This window comes from Bombyx mandarina, chromosome 01 (assembly GCF_030267445.1).
Source record: "Bombyx mandarina strain Sakado chromosome 01, ASM3026744v2".
NCBI lineage: Eukaryota > Metazoa > Arthropoda > Insecta > Lepidoptera > Bombycidae > Bombyx > Bombyx mandarina.
In genome coordinates this window covers 806,518-819,247 of record NC_143208.1, presented here as the reverse complement: position 1 = coordinate 819,247, position 12,730 = coordinate 806,518, and the positions used below count along the sequence as shown (strand labels likewise).

Genomic DNA, 12,730 nt, shown 5'->3' with positions numbered 1-12,730 from the left:
AAAGAATGCTTATTAATATAATGGGTAGGACGTTTATTTAACCACGCCTTTATCAGGTCGAGTCGAGCTAACAATGCATTATTACAGTTTGAATCAACCTGAAACGCGACGTTATTGCAAACAATTATTATTTAAAATTGTCGCGCAAACTTTATAAAACTCGACTGAACATAACTTCATCACGTGTGACGTCACTTGGGACCAAAACTTAATAGACAACGTGCTAACCACAGATGATACACTTATATTCTTTATAGGTGTATCATCTGTGGTTAGCACGTAGCCACATGTGACGTAATGCGCCGTGATTCATTTTATCTTGCCGCGAAAAAGGTTAATAATTCTTAGATTGTATTCAACGATTTAAAACGCAGCTTATATATCAACTCGGTAAGTAAATATATATTAAGAGATAATTCACATATCGCCTTTTCGCATTAAAAGTGTACAATATCCAAAAATATTCGGAATTGAGTTAATATGCGGAAACATTTGGTATCACCAGTATTTTTCTCATTAATACTATCAAAAGAGCGTAGTTTAGTTTTAGTTTTTTTTCTTAGTTTACTTATGTTTCGATTACTATTAAAATTGATACATAATTTTATCTTACTTTAAAAGACAGATAATGTAACGGGTAAAAACAAAATGTTGCAAATATGATTAATATTAAAAATATTACACGTTAAAGCTTTAAAACACTCTCCTGTAAAATTAGTAAGTTTTGAAATTATACAGTTTTAATGCGAGAAGACGATATGGTCATCTGTCCCGAACTATGGCTTCCTGTATAATGAGAACTAGATACTGATATATAACCTTAAAAACGTTTCAATATACGAGAATATTTAAGCACGCAGTCAAAGAGCAAGCCAACTTGTTGGTCAAAAGAATATTTTCCCAGAGTATGTATGATTCAATCTCACAACTCTTAGCCCAAAATGTTCGGTTCGTTAACTAATGCAATTCTGATTCGACGAATATAAACGGTGATCCCATGATTGATATCATTTAAATAACTTAAAAGTAATTTTTTGTTTATTTTATGATCGGCGTTCAGTTCTCTATCGTGTCTGTGTGTGTGTGTACTTCTGCTGAGTATAATTCAATATGTCACCCTCGAGATGGTCTGGTAATGGAGGGTAATGATATTAATGTCCGCCAGCCGAGAGAATGCGATTCGATCGAATAGATTTAAGCGCAATATAATATGATGTACATATATTACAAGTAAATATAATGATAATTTTTTAAAGAAAATGGTTTTATTAATGAGGGGAATAGGTTTTTTTTTAAATCGTAACTAACGCCTCTACCATATTGCATTCTATCAGAGGTTCGACAATAGCCTCCTCCTCGACTATTTATCTAAACACATGAGAGTGTTATCCTAGTCTCTTTAAGCTGATGCTTCTAATTATGGCTCATCCTTGGTGGTAGGACCTTTTGTTTACTGGTGGTAGGACCTCTAGTGAGTCCGCACGGGTAGGTTTGAAGGGTGGGGCAGACGTTGTAACTATACTGAGACCTTAGAACTGAATCTCAAGGTGAGTGGTGGATTTACGTTGTAGATGTCTATGGGCTCTAGTAACCACTTTACACCAGGAACCCAACTAAGCAATAATGGAAAAAAAAAATTATCATCAGCTTGTTCTGTTTAAACCTACCAAGTTCTTTGAATCCCCATCTAGTTGAAGAACACGCAGCTTGAAGATAAAACCGTCTACCAATATATTCTGCTCTCTTGTTTCAAGATAGAAGCTAAATTCTTGTTTTATTGCCAACACTTAACATAAGGTGCATCGCGGACTTATTTGCTGCTAACAGAAAAAGGGTGCGTGTACTTATGTACGCGCGTAAGAAGTTATACTTTATTTTTATTATTATTATTTTTTTTAATTTAAAAGTTAATCAATTTGAAAAAAAGTCGATTAAATAACATCCTCAAACAAACATATTGGACATCCCTTTTCTAAATTCGGTAATTCTCGGTACGGAAAGTTCACCTGCGGCTATATTCAGACTCGCCAAGCTACGTCGGTCGTATTGTAATGAGCGATATAATGGGCAACTTCATTCTGTTAATTTTGTGTCACGGTGCGCGCGCATCGTAAAATTTCACTCTCATCAATTTTTCATAACGCGCCTAAAGAAGTATAACTTCAAAAATTGTGTATTTTTTATTATCAAACGCATGTATTAACTAAACCAATTTTAGATTTCCGTCATACAAATTGAAAGGCGCATTATACACGTGTCTCTAACAGCCAATTGTCACTATTAATATACTTTTCAATTGCGTGTGCAGGATGAGTTGCTATTTTGCTGGGAGGGTTAGTATAGGTGTGGGAAAACCTACCTTAAAATATATAAATAAGAGCTACCATTAAAATACTACAACACTTTGACTGTATTCATATCAAGCTTGACAGTTTCTTGCGATTATTATTTTTACAATTTCAATTTTTTTCCATTAGTGGTAGTACGAGTAGTAGTAGTTTTATTTTTCCAAGTGGAAAGGTAAAGGTGTCGTACCATACAGCCTAATCTTTTATTTATAAATTTTATTTTATATATGAAAAATGATAATATGAAATGAAATGATATCAAGTTGATTAATATGAAACATGACATGAAGTGAAATGAAAAGAAATTGAATAAAATATGAAACATGACATGAAACGAAATGAAATAAAAAGAGATGAGATGATATGGAATGAAATATAATCTCAGTAAAATGGTGGTCATTTACTGAGACTTTTTCAGTGGACTTTTTGGAGTTTTAAGGTCTAGATACAACGGCTGCCCCGCCATTCAAACCGAAACGTATTACTGCATCACGGCTGAAATAGGTGCAGAGTGGTGGTACCTACCCATGCGGACTCACAAGAGGTTCTACCACCCGAGATTCATCATATTCACATTATTCATTCATCATATTATTTGAGTTTCATCATTATTATTCATCTATAATTCCTAAAAAAGATGTGTGGTGTCGTGGGGCACCGGATAGGAACGAAGTTCCTTATTATAAAAATATTAATTTTAAGTTCTATTCGAGGTATAAAGAAAATAAAACTGGAGGTTTCGCAACAACCCACGGTCATTCGGTAACGTGCGAACTTATTGTGGTACACTTCATTCACGGTTGTTTGCATAAGAGCTAGTGTATTGCGCAAATGGACGCTCTGAGATCGTGGTCAATGAATGACAAAAAAATATGTTATTTTTTGTACGTTTTTACAAAGTTGAGTCGTACACTGTGTGCATTACTAATAAAAATCTTACGTTACGGACGTTTTTTCCCGGTCAGGGTACCCCTCCGCATCGTCCCATAAGGAACTTCGTTCCAAAAATTACTAACGTTGAATGTACTGTAACTTTAGCTACTGTATAATGCTTTGGCGCATACCGAAGGTTTGCCGTTCGCCGCGCCGTATTCGAAATGATGTCATTATTGCTTTTAGGAATTTTCGTCTATTAATGTGGGTTTGTATGGAGGCAATTCCCAAACGAATTAACCCACAAACCGTCTGTGTTTCGTTGTTCATACGTGTTTTTAGTTTGTTTAGCTAGAGCGGCATTAATATTCTAAACGACATTCATAAGTTAAATCAACTTTACGTTATTTTGTCGTATGATCGCAAATACTGTAGTATTCGAATAAACAATCATTTCCCAACACTTACTTTTCGAAATTCGTTGAACGTTGCGCGATTTGGAATAACCATTAATATTTATCTTCATTGAAATTTTATTGATACTTTTCCCAAAATAAACGACACTATTGTGACAGCATAGTATAGGTATTTTTTATTGCATAGATAGATGGACTGGCTCACAGCCCACCTGGTGTTAAGTGGTTACCGGAGCCCATAGACATCTACAACGTAAATGCTGCCACCACCTTGAGACATGAGTTGTAAGGTCTCAGATTTAACAATACAACGGCTGTTCCACCCTTCAAACCGAAAAGCATTACTGCTTCACGGCAGAAATAGGCAGGCTGATGGTACCTGCCCGTGCGGACTCACAAGAGGTCTTACCACCGTTAAAAATATATTTAACGTACCCTTTACCTAATGTTGTGCATGAATAATATTTATACATATAAATAAAATTGAAGTGTATGTTTGTAATATTGAAATAACCGCCTTTTACTACATGCATATGACTTTGTATACGGTACATATACCAAAATAACATTTTTTTCCAATTTTTGTCTATCTGTCTGTCTGTTTGTTCCGGCTAATCTCTGGAACGGCTGGACCGATTTTGACGAAACTTTCTCTTATAGGTAGCTGATAATATAAGGAGTAATTTAACTTCTTTAGACTAGCTTCGCCCCGTGGCGCCACCCGCGGTACGACAATAAAAGCGGGTAGCATCGCGGGACTCAGCTATTTTATGTTTCCGAAGCGAAGCGAGGGCGGGTCAGTAGTCTTCAATACAGAATCAAATGCGTGTTTGTAAACAGCTCAAAGTGTGAATGAACTTATAAATTATTTATCGCGAGAATAATTTCCACGTCCAAGTTTATAAGTAACGCTCCATTTGCGGAATAATTTCATTGAACTATTGTAGACTTTATAGCAGCGGTGCAAGTATATGATAAATCAGCATGTACTGTTTTAAAAATGCAAAAAAATCTGCGTTTTAAGAGCACCTCCTAATCTACTTACCACCGACGACTTTTAATATATTTTTTCGTTTAATATTAATTATGAATTTAGACTCTGGTATAATACTCATTTGGGTGTATTTCATGGAGGAAATGCCCATAATATCGATGTTAGGCAGGCGTGTTGGAGATCTTTTTTTTTTGCTTAATTGGGTAGACGATCTCACCAAGCCGTTTAACTATACTGAGACCTTAGAACTTATATATCAAGGTAGGTGGCGCATTTACGTTGTAGATGTCTATGAGCTCCAGTAACCACTTAACACCAGGTGGCCTGTGAGCTCGTCCACCCATCTAAGTAAGAAAAAAACGTCTATAGCGATTAACTTTAGTTCAATATTATCTTTGTGTTACTTTTGTCATTATATTATTCATGTAAAAGACGCGATAAAAAAATTAAAAAAATCTTAAATATCGAAATTTACTTTAGCAATTCAAGCAATCCGGGCGCTGGAAGGCACTAAAATCTAATCCAACTAAATGTTTGCCTAACTCCAACCAAAGCCTCGAACTAAACCACCAACACGTCATTCAAAATACTCACTATCTGAAATCAACCTTATCCACTACCAAAAAGGGTCTAGATTGATATTTATTTGTTACTCACGCTATCCCGTTACATTCAAGGTCTGTAGCGCTTGTCAAATCACGTAGACCTGCCGTTTGTATAGGTCTATGTTAGATAAGAGGTCAGGGTAAATCTGTTATGTACGCCCTATACCTTTAGTAACCTTGGTAGGGGACGTTGAACTTTTAAAATTTAATAAGCATCAAATGAAATGAGATTTTGGGTTCCATATGTTATGAAATCACTGCGGTGTTGAATTATAGTATAGCGGCTTATATTATCTTATATTATTATTTGTAAGGAAAAGTCATTTACGAGACTGCGAGTTCGTTATTTGGAACGCACAAATAAGAGTTTTTGTTCAGTTATACCTAAAAATTATTTGATATAATTTGACTAAGGACTGAAATAATTAACTAAACAAACATTTATTTATTTATTTATTCAGCTTTATGCCTACAAACACAGTGGCGGATTTAAGGCCTAAGGCATTCTCTACCAGTCAACCAAGAGTAATATTGAGAGTCCTGTGGTAGGTGCATTCCCTTTTGAGAAATGAGAAAAAGAATAATAATATTATGTACATCGATACAAACAAACGCACAGTATACATACATAAACATAACATACAACACTGTACATAATTAATAATATAAAATTTACACATATTCACAAATTCTGTTACATTTAAAATCATATTATTATACATATATGTATATATGTTACCGGAAATGTATGTAATCCGTCATTGTATACAATTCCTAGGAAATGTATGTAATTCCTAAAATCGCACGGAAATGTGTGAAATAAATTATATTATACTTACACATTACACATTTCCTAGGAAATCTATACATTTCCTAAATAGCAATCGGAAATGTAAAACATTTAAGATATTGGTGGGTACGCGGGGACAGCGGGACGAGTCTTACACTACGGTCAGTTGCCAACTTGCAATCCACTGGAACCGGCCAGGGATTTAAGAAGTGCGTTTGCAAGAGAAACTGTGCTACATCAAGATGTCTGTGTTTTAAAAATAAAGTATTATATACTTCCAAATGTCATTCGAGCTTACCCTGCAAAAATAAATAGCTATATGGACTGACAAAGTATTATAATATAAAGATTTACTTTTATACTTTGACATTTATAATTACTTAATTATCAAACTGATTACTTGCCAAATGAAAATTTGATTTTATAAGAATAAAATATAAGTTGATTTTGTGATACGTTAAAATTTAATAGATAGTTGATTTTAGAAGTTTTAATTAGTAAGATAATATGAATATATTATTATTATTTTACGGTATGACTGTTACCCGATTGTCTCAATAGTGTTATAATAAAAAAATATTATTAACAACGTGTTTTATTACAGAAAGCATTTACTTTATACATTTCCTAATACGATATTGGAATTATATACAATTCCGAGGAAATTTATACATTTCCTAGGATATCTATACATTAAATAGTTTTTCAAACAATATTTTATACATTTCCTAAATAGTATCGGAATTGTACACATTTCCTAGGATTTGTATACAATTCCTTGATTTCATACATTTCCGGTAACATATACACAACATAAAAATATGCCAAACGCATTTATCAGATACGAAAAAAAGCAATAGTAAAAATATATATTATATTACACAGAAGAATACCAAAAGGCGTCCAATTTTTAAATGGTACTGCCAATTCGTTCAGAAAAAGTTGCCGGACCTTGAAAACTAGGCGATCAGTGATCATCCTGTCATTAAGAAGAAGTGAATTCCAAAGTCGAACAGATTGAACTAAGCAAGACGTACGGTCCAGACTAGAGCTATGCGTGGGACATTGGAGGAGTAAATTATAATTAGAAGAACGCAGGTCCTTATCGTGTGAAGAATGTAAATATTTAAAGTACTTAGTCAAATAGAAGGGAGGAGTTGGGCATGTCAGTACAGAGTGAAGTGTAGTGAGAGTATGTAGATTGCGACGCTCACATAAAGGAAGAAAATTTATTTGGTAGCGGTAAGTAGACACGTGGTCATAGTTGCGAAGATTAAAAATAAATCAAGCGCCATTGTTGAGAAGGCGGTCGAGTTTATTCCAAAGGTCTGTATTCAGATCAAGGTCGCCATAGTCAATTATAGGAAGGATTAAAGTTTGAACAAGCCTCGTCTTTATCCTGAAACGGAAACAGTTATTTAAGCGAAAAGGGCACACAGAGATCCAGTAACCTACGACTAACGTTAAACACTTGTGCCCTTTAATCAAGTGTCGAATCCATATACAGTCCAAGGATTTTGACTGATGGGCTCATAGGCATAATTGCTCCATTATAGGTTACGGGTGGGAGTGTGATAAATCTATTGGTCCTAGCAAATGGAGACTACCAATAATAATCGACTGACATTTTTTTGGTATCACAATCAAACCCATATTTAGTATCACAAACATACATGAAGACAAAGACTTATCAATGCGAATCGATTGCTAGCCTCTCGGAGATATGAAGTAAACTATTTGAGCACCTCAGGTGATATCGTGAGATTGGAAAGGCATTAAGGAAATCTATCAAAGCCAACAGTGTGACTCTAGTATCCTCCATCCCAGCCCTAACGTCGCCAGTCACTTTGAGGAGACCGGAGATGGTGCTAAGGCCCAGTCGGAATCCCGACTGAAGGGAGCTTATTAAATGGATTAAAACATGCATTAAATATGACCGAAATATCAATTGAATTGGTAAAATATCGAGCAATAGCTTATGAAATGATACAGTGTATTTTGAGCAATGGGGTACAATGGTCCAGTCTGTTAGTCTATTTCAACTTCAAAGTAAATGAACAATTTGACCTTCAGGAATCAAGCTTCAATGTAAAAACTCAGGTATGTTGAAATACGATTCTAATTTGTGTGAAATAATATCATCCTGGATGAAGAACTATTTTAAAGAAATATGTGTAGTTTAAAGACTTAAAAAACCAGATCAATAGCGAACCGAACTAATAAAGTAATTTCATCTTTTTTAATCCTGCTAACACTGGTCAAAATATTAGAGCAAAGTTACAGAATTATTAGCTATTTTCATCGAGATGCGTGTTTTCAAGTTTTCAAGTTAAATTCTCAAAAATTGACGTTCAAAAATAGGGTTGCGTTACTTACATACACACAATACAAAGCTAATAAAAACATATTGAAAACCAATCATTTTTCTCATCTAATGTACGAAGACAGATGAAGATTCAATAACGTTATTTATTTGATAATATGATACACTTATTTAATTCAATAGTAAAAATAAACTAGTCCAAGCGATTTTCTTAACTCACATCAATAAAAAAAAGCAAAAATACATATAATATTCGAACGGCGAACATTTTATGTCTAAATTAGAGGACTTAATAAATTTATAAAGGTGAATTTATAAAATGTATAATAATATATTCATGTTAACTGCAACCTTGTTAACATTTTTGAATAGCATGGATCCCTAATTTTCACTGGCAAACTTTTTTCTCACTTTCATAATCTTACAACACTCACAAAAGTTATGTTCGAGCCAGTTTTGTACCTTTACAGGGTAAAGAATTTTTGTATGGCTCGGCTTATGGAGGGAACCTTTTAATTAATTCCTTTTCGTAAGAGTATATCGGGCGTTGACAAAACATTATATTTATTATTACAAAATATTATATTTGACAACCGATTTGCTGTATTTTTTGTGCTAATTTTAGTGCTTTATATAAAAATTTGGAGAAAAGTTTTTCTACCATTTGTCAAAAAAACAATAACAATATAATCGAGAAAAAAGCACAAGAGAAAAATTAAATGTATCTTCGGTTGTTAGTGATTATAGTCGAATTTCAAACACTGAGTGAATACTAGTTTATTTTATATGAGTATGACTATACCTCTGTCTCCTTCTACTTTTCCATTATTTATTAAGAGCCCTTCTCGTGTATCCTGAACGAGCTGACGGGCCACCTGAGCAATTCCCACCCCTCCTGGCTGATTTTGTCTCGCGCACCTGTTATTCTGGTGAAACTGGAAAGGCCGGGCCACCAATAACCCTTCCGTCCTAAAAATAATAATAATATAAATGAATGTGTTGTTTACGCCCGTGACTTTGCGACTGAAACAAGCACTGCACGGTTGTATGAGCATATACATACACCACCGCCAGACAGATTAAAACTAAATCTATATAATAATAAAATTGAAAATCACGTAAAGAGAAAAATGCAAGGATAGAGGCTTTATATTAAAATAGCCTTAAACGGTTCGGACGTTAGAATGAACATTACTAGAACCTTCTAAAATAATGTTTTCTCCTCCTCCTCCTCCCGATTTTGTGATCAATGCGCACACATAAATACTTGATCTACGAATAAGCCTTGCCGAATACAATTTAAAAGATTATACATGTAATTTATCTTTCTGTGTATATCCAGCAGTACTCGTAATTGCTGTAAAATACATCGTTAATTAAACTAAATAAGAACATAATAATACATCTAAATTCAATTTGTTACAGACATGCTACGAAATGGAAAGATACCTGCGCGAAGAACCCAGGGCGTTGAAGAGGCGCGACGCCCAGGACGAAGACTGGGCTAGGACTCAAACTAAAGCGGGATCGCCAGCCTCGCCTGCGCCCGCAACGCCGGCTTTAGCGCCCACTCCGCAGTCCCCGCCGACTCCGCCCTCGTTGTCGACGCTGCCACAGCTGACGGCGCCTCCATCGCTGCCGGTGCTGGTGTCTCCGCCCACGCCGCCCGCGTCGCCGACTCTCGCGCTGATTCCAGCACCACGTCTCTTCACCGTGACTGTTGTAAAGGCGGAGCTAACACGCGATCCGGAGGAACCTCGAGTTACTCCAGTTGCTAAAGGTAACCCCTAATATTTACCCATTGGTAGCCCAAGGTATCAACTAGTCGAATACTTTCATTATTAATTTTTTTGGTACGACAGATGGAAGAGGTCACGGTGTTAAGTGCTAAGTGGTCACTGAAGCCCACAGATATTAACCATGTCAATGCCGCCACCCATCCCGAAACACGTGCTTTAAGTCTCAGTTATTACAGTACAACCTGCCCCACCCTCTAAGGTGAAACACATTGCGGCTTCACCTTAGAAATAGGCAGGGTATAGGTACCTACCCGTACAGGCTCACAAGATACCACCAGTGACAATCCAATTAAAAATTATCCACTACCCAAGTATAATAGATTTGTGCTAATTGATCCTACTTGTCAACCAAGATCCTATCATTAACGGCAAGGCGTGCTGCGAACCGGTTTAGTACCACCGTCTTAACTAAGGGAACGTTTATTGAAATGCCCATAAAACCAAATCTGACGCCACAAAATGGGCCGTATGCTAGTTTACCTTGAAATATAATAACAATAACTGTGGTCTAAATACTAAACCGGTAGCAGTCACTTTGCGACCGGGCTGGTGACCGCTTAACATTAGATAGGTCGTAAACTCGTTAGCGTATTAAAAATGTTAAAATCCCGTTTCGTTAAAGGTGTTTTACATTTTTCACAAACGATAATTTGTTTAATAAATATGTAATTAAAGCTTAAACATACGAAGTCTGGTCATCAATAACTATACTATCACACTACAAAATTTCATTCATTAGTCTGACTATATACACTACTATGAAACAAATATTACAATATATAAAGAACAATATTACATTTGAATTTAGATTTGTCTTTAGGACTTGTAAGTGTAACTTTCACTTGCTCAAAGTGATTAAAGCTTTGGCAAAATACGTACTGAACGCAAGTAGCTTAGCCATGATTGAACATTGTGCCATTTATTGTACGGTAGCGATATGTTGCAGTGGCTGCAGCTTATAAATGTATTGACCAATGTTCAATGTTATCACTCTCCAACAGTTAGTCACAACAATAGTGGGACAATCCCATTGATATTTAAACTGAAATCATCTAGCCTTTAAGAGTAATACAATGGTGGACAAAAAGTGAAATCCTGTGCGCGTTTTTTTTATTTTTTTTATTGCATTTATGGATGAACGAGCTCACTACCCACCCGGTCGTAAGTAGTTACCACATCTCATAAACATCTACCACATAAATGCCGCCACCCACCTTGAGATATGAGTTCTAACGGCTAAAGTACAACGGCAGCCCTACCTTTCAAACCGAAGCTGCTTCACGGCAAAAATAGGCGAGGTGGTGGTACCCACCCATGTGGACTTACAAGAGCTCCTACCACTGGTACAAGCATATTGATATTTGTTTATTTGCGAATTAAGATTTTGATTTAATTATTTAATATCTGTAAATGGGCGAACCTCGATGGAGTGGTCCACCTGTAGTTAAATGGTTATTATATTATAGATTATAATGTAAATGTCATAATTGCGAAGATTCCCGAAGTTTCAATTTGGTAATCCGCCCTCCGACCCTATTATTAGAGTATACTCCTTAGGAATTGATTCCACTAAAAAACCGGTATACCACGGTTTAATGGGCATTAAATCGAGCACTCCTAAATAAAAAAACGCTTTATTTACGTTCAAGCTGAATAATTTACTTTAACGTAAATATTAACTGTATCGTATTCACCTGAATGTTAAGTAGATGTCTGTCTACTTATTTATATTCTGGTACAAATTTTGTACAATGTGGTTAACGCGTTGGAGTGTTTTAATACATAATTAAGCAGTGTTAAACAATTTCAGAGCCGCTTTTTTTAACAAATTTAAATTACTTGAAATACCAAATAAATTAGTGTAGTAAAAAGATACGTACCTCATAATAAAAGGCAGTGGATTTAATATTTATGAATAATAACTTATGGAATAAATAAAAATAAAGCTATATACCTAGTCAGGTCATAAATTCTGTCACATGTTTAATGTAAAATAATTGAAACAAGTTTATTCATTATGTAACCATTCATATACCAAAATGAACTTAACAAAACATAGATTCTTATGACACTAAAGTTTATTCAAAATGACCTCCGTGATTTTGAATACAGGCCTTCAATCTGCGCGGCCAGTCGTCTATCGCAGCACGAACGAGGTCCATGTCAATATCGGCGGCTGCCTTAATCAAGGATGTCTTGAGTGACTCCAAATTGGGATGAGGCTTTGAGCACGCCTTTTCCTCCAAGTGTTGCCATATCTTGTAATCTAACGGATTCAAATCTGGACTGGAGGAGGGCCAGTCTTCATGCCGGATGAAGTCGATTTCACGCGCCGCCAGCCAGTCTTGTGTGCTCTTCGCTCTATGAGCTGGCGCCAAATCTTGTTGGAATACCCAGTGCCTGTTATTGAACATGGTATGAGAAACAGGTTCCACAAGGTTCGTCAGGACTGTATTTGATACACAACTGCATTCGTTTTTACACCTTTCTCACAAAAATGTACCTCTGTTAAGCCCCAATAAGAAACTCCCAACCATACCATGAGCGAGGATGGAAAATGACCTCGTTGGACACGCGGAATA

The 12,730-nt window shown here is 35.7% G+C and overlaps 1 protein-coding gene across 2 annotated transcripts in view; it reads left to right on the top strand.

Moving 5' to 3' along the window:
- LOC114247361 (Krueppel-like factor 6) overlaps window positions 1–12,730 on the top strand; it is a 149,230-nt gene that overhangs the window by 127,944 nt on the left and 8,556 nt on the right. For both annotated transcript variants that reach the window (XM_028180308.2, XM_028180318.2), the window contains exon 2: window positions 9,775–10,129. In XM_028180308.2, coding sequence (XP_028036109.1) covers window positions 9,775–10,129 — 355 coding nt within the window. The remainder of the gene's footprint in view (window positions 1–9,774; window positions 10,130–12,730) is intronic.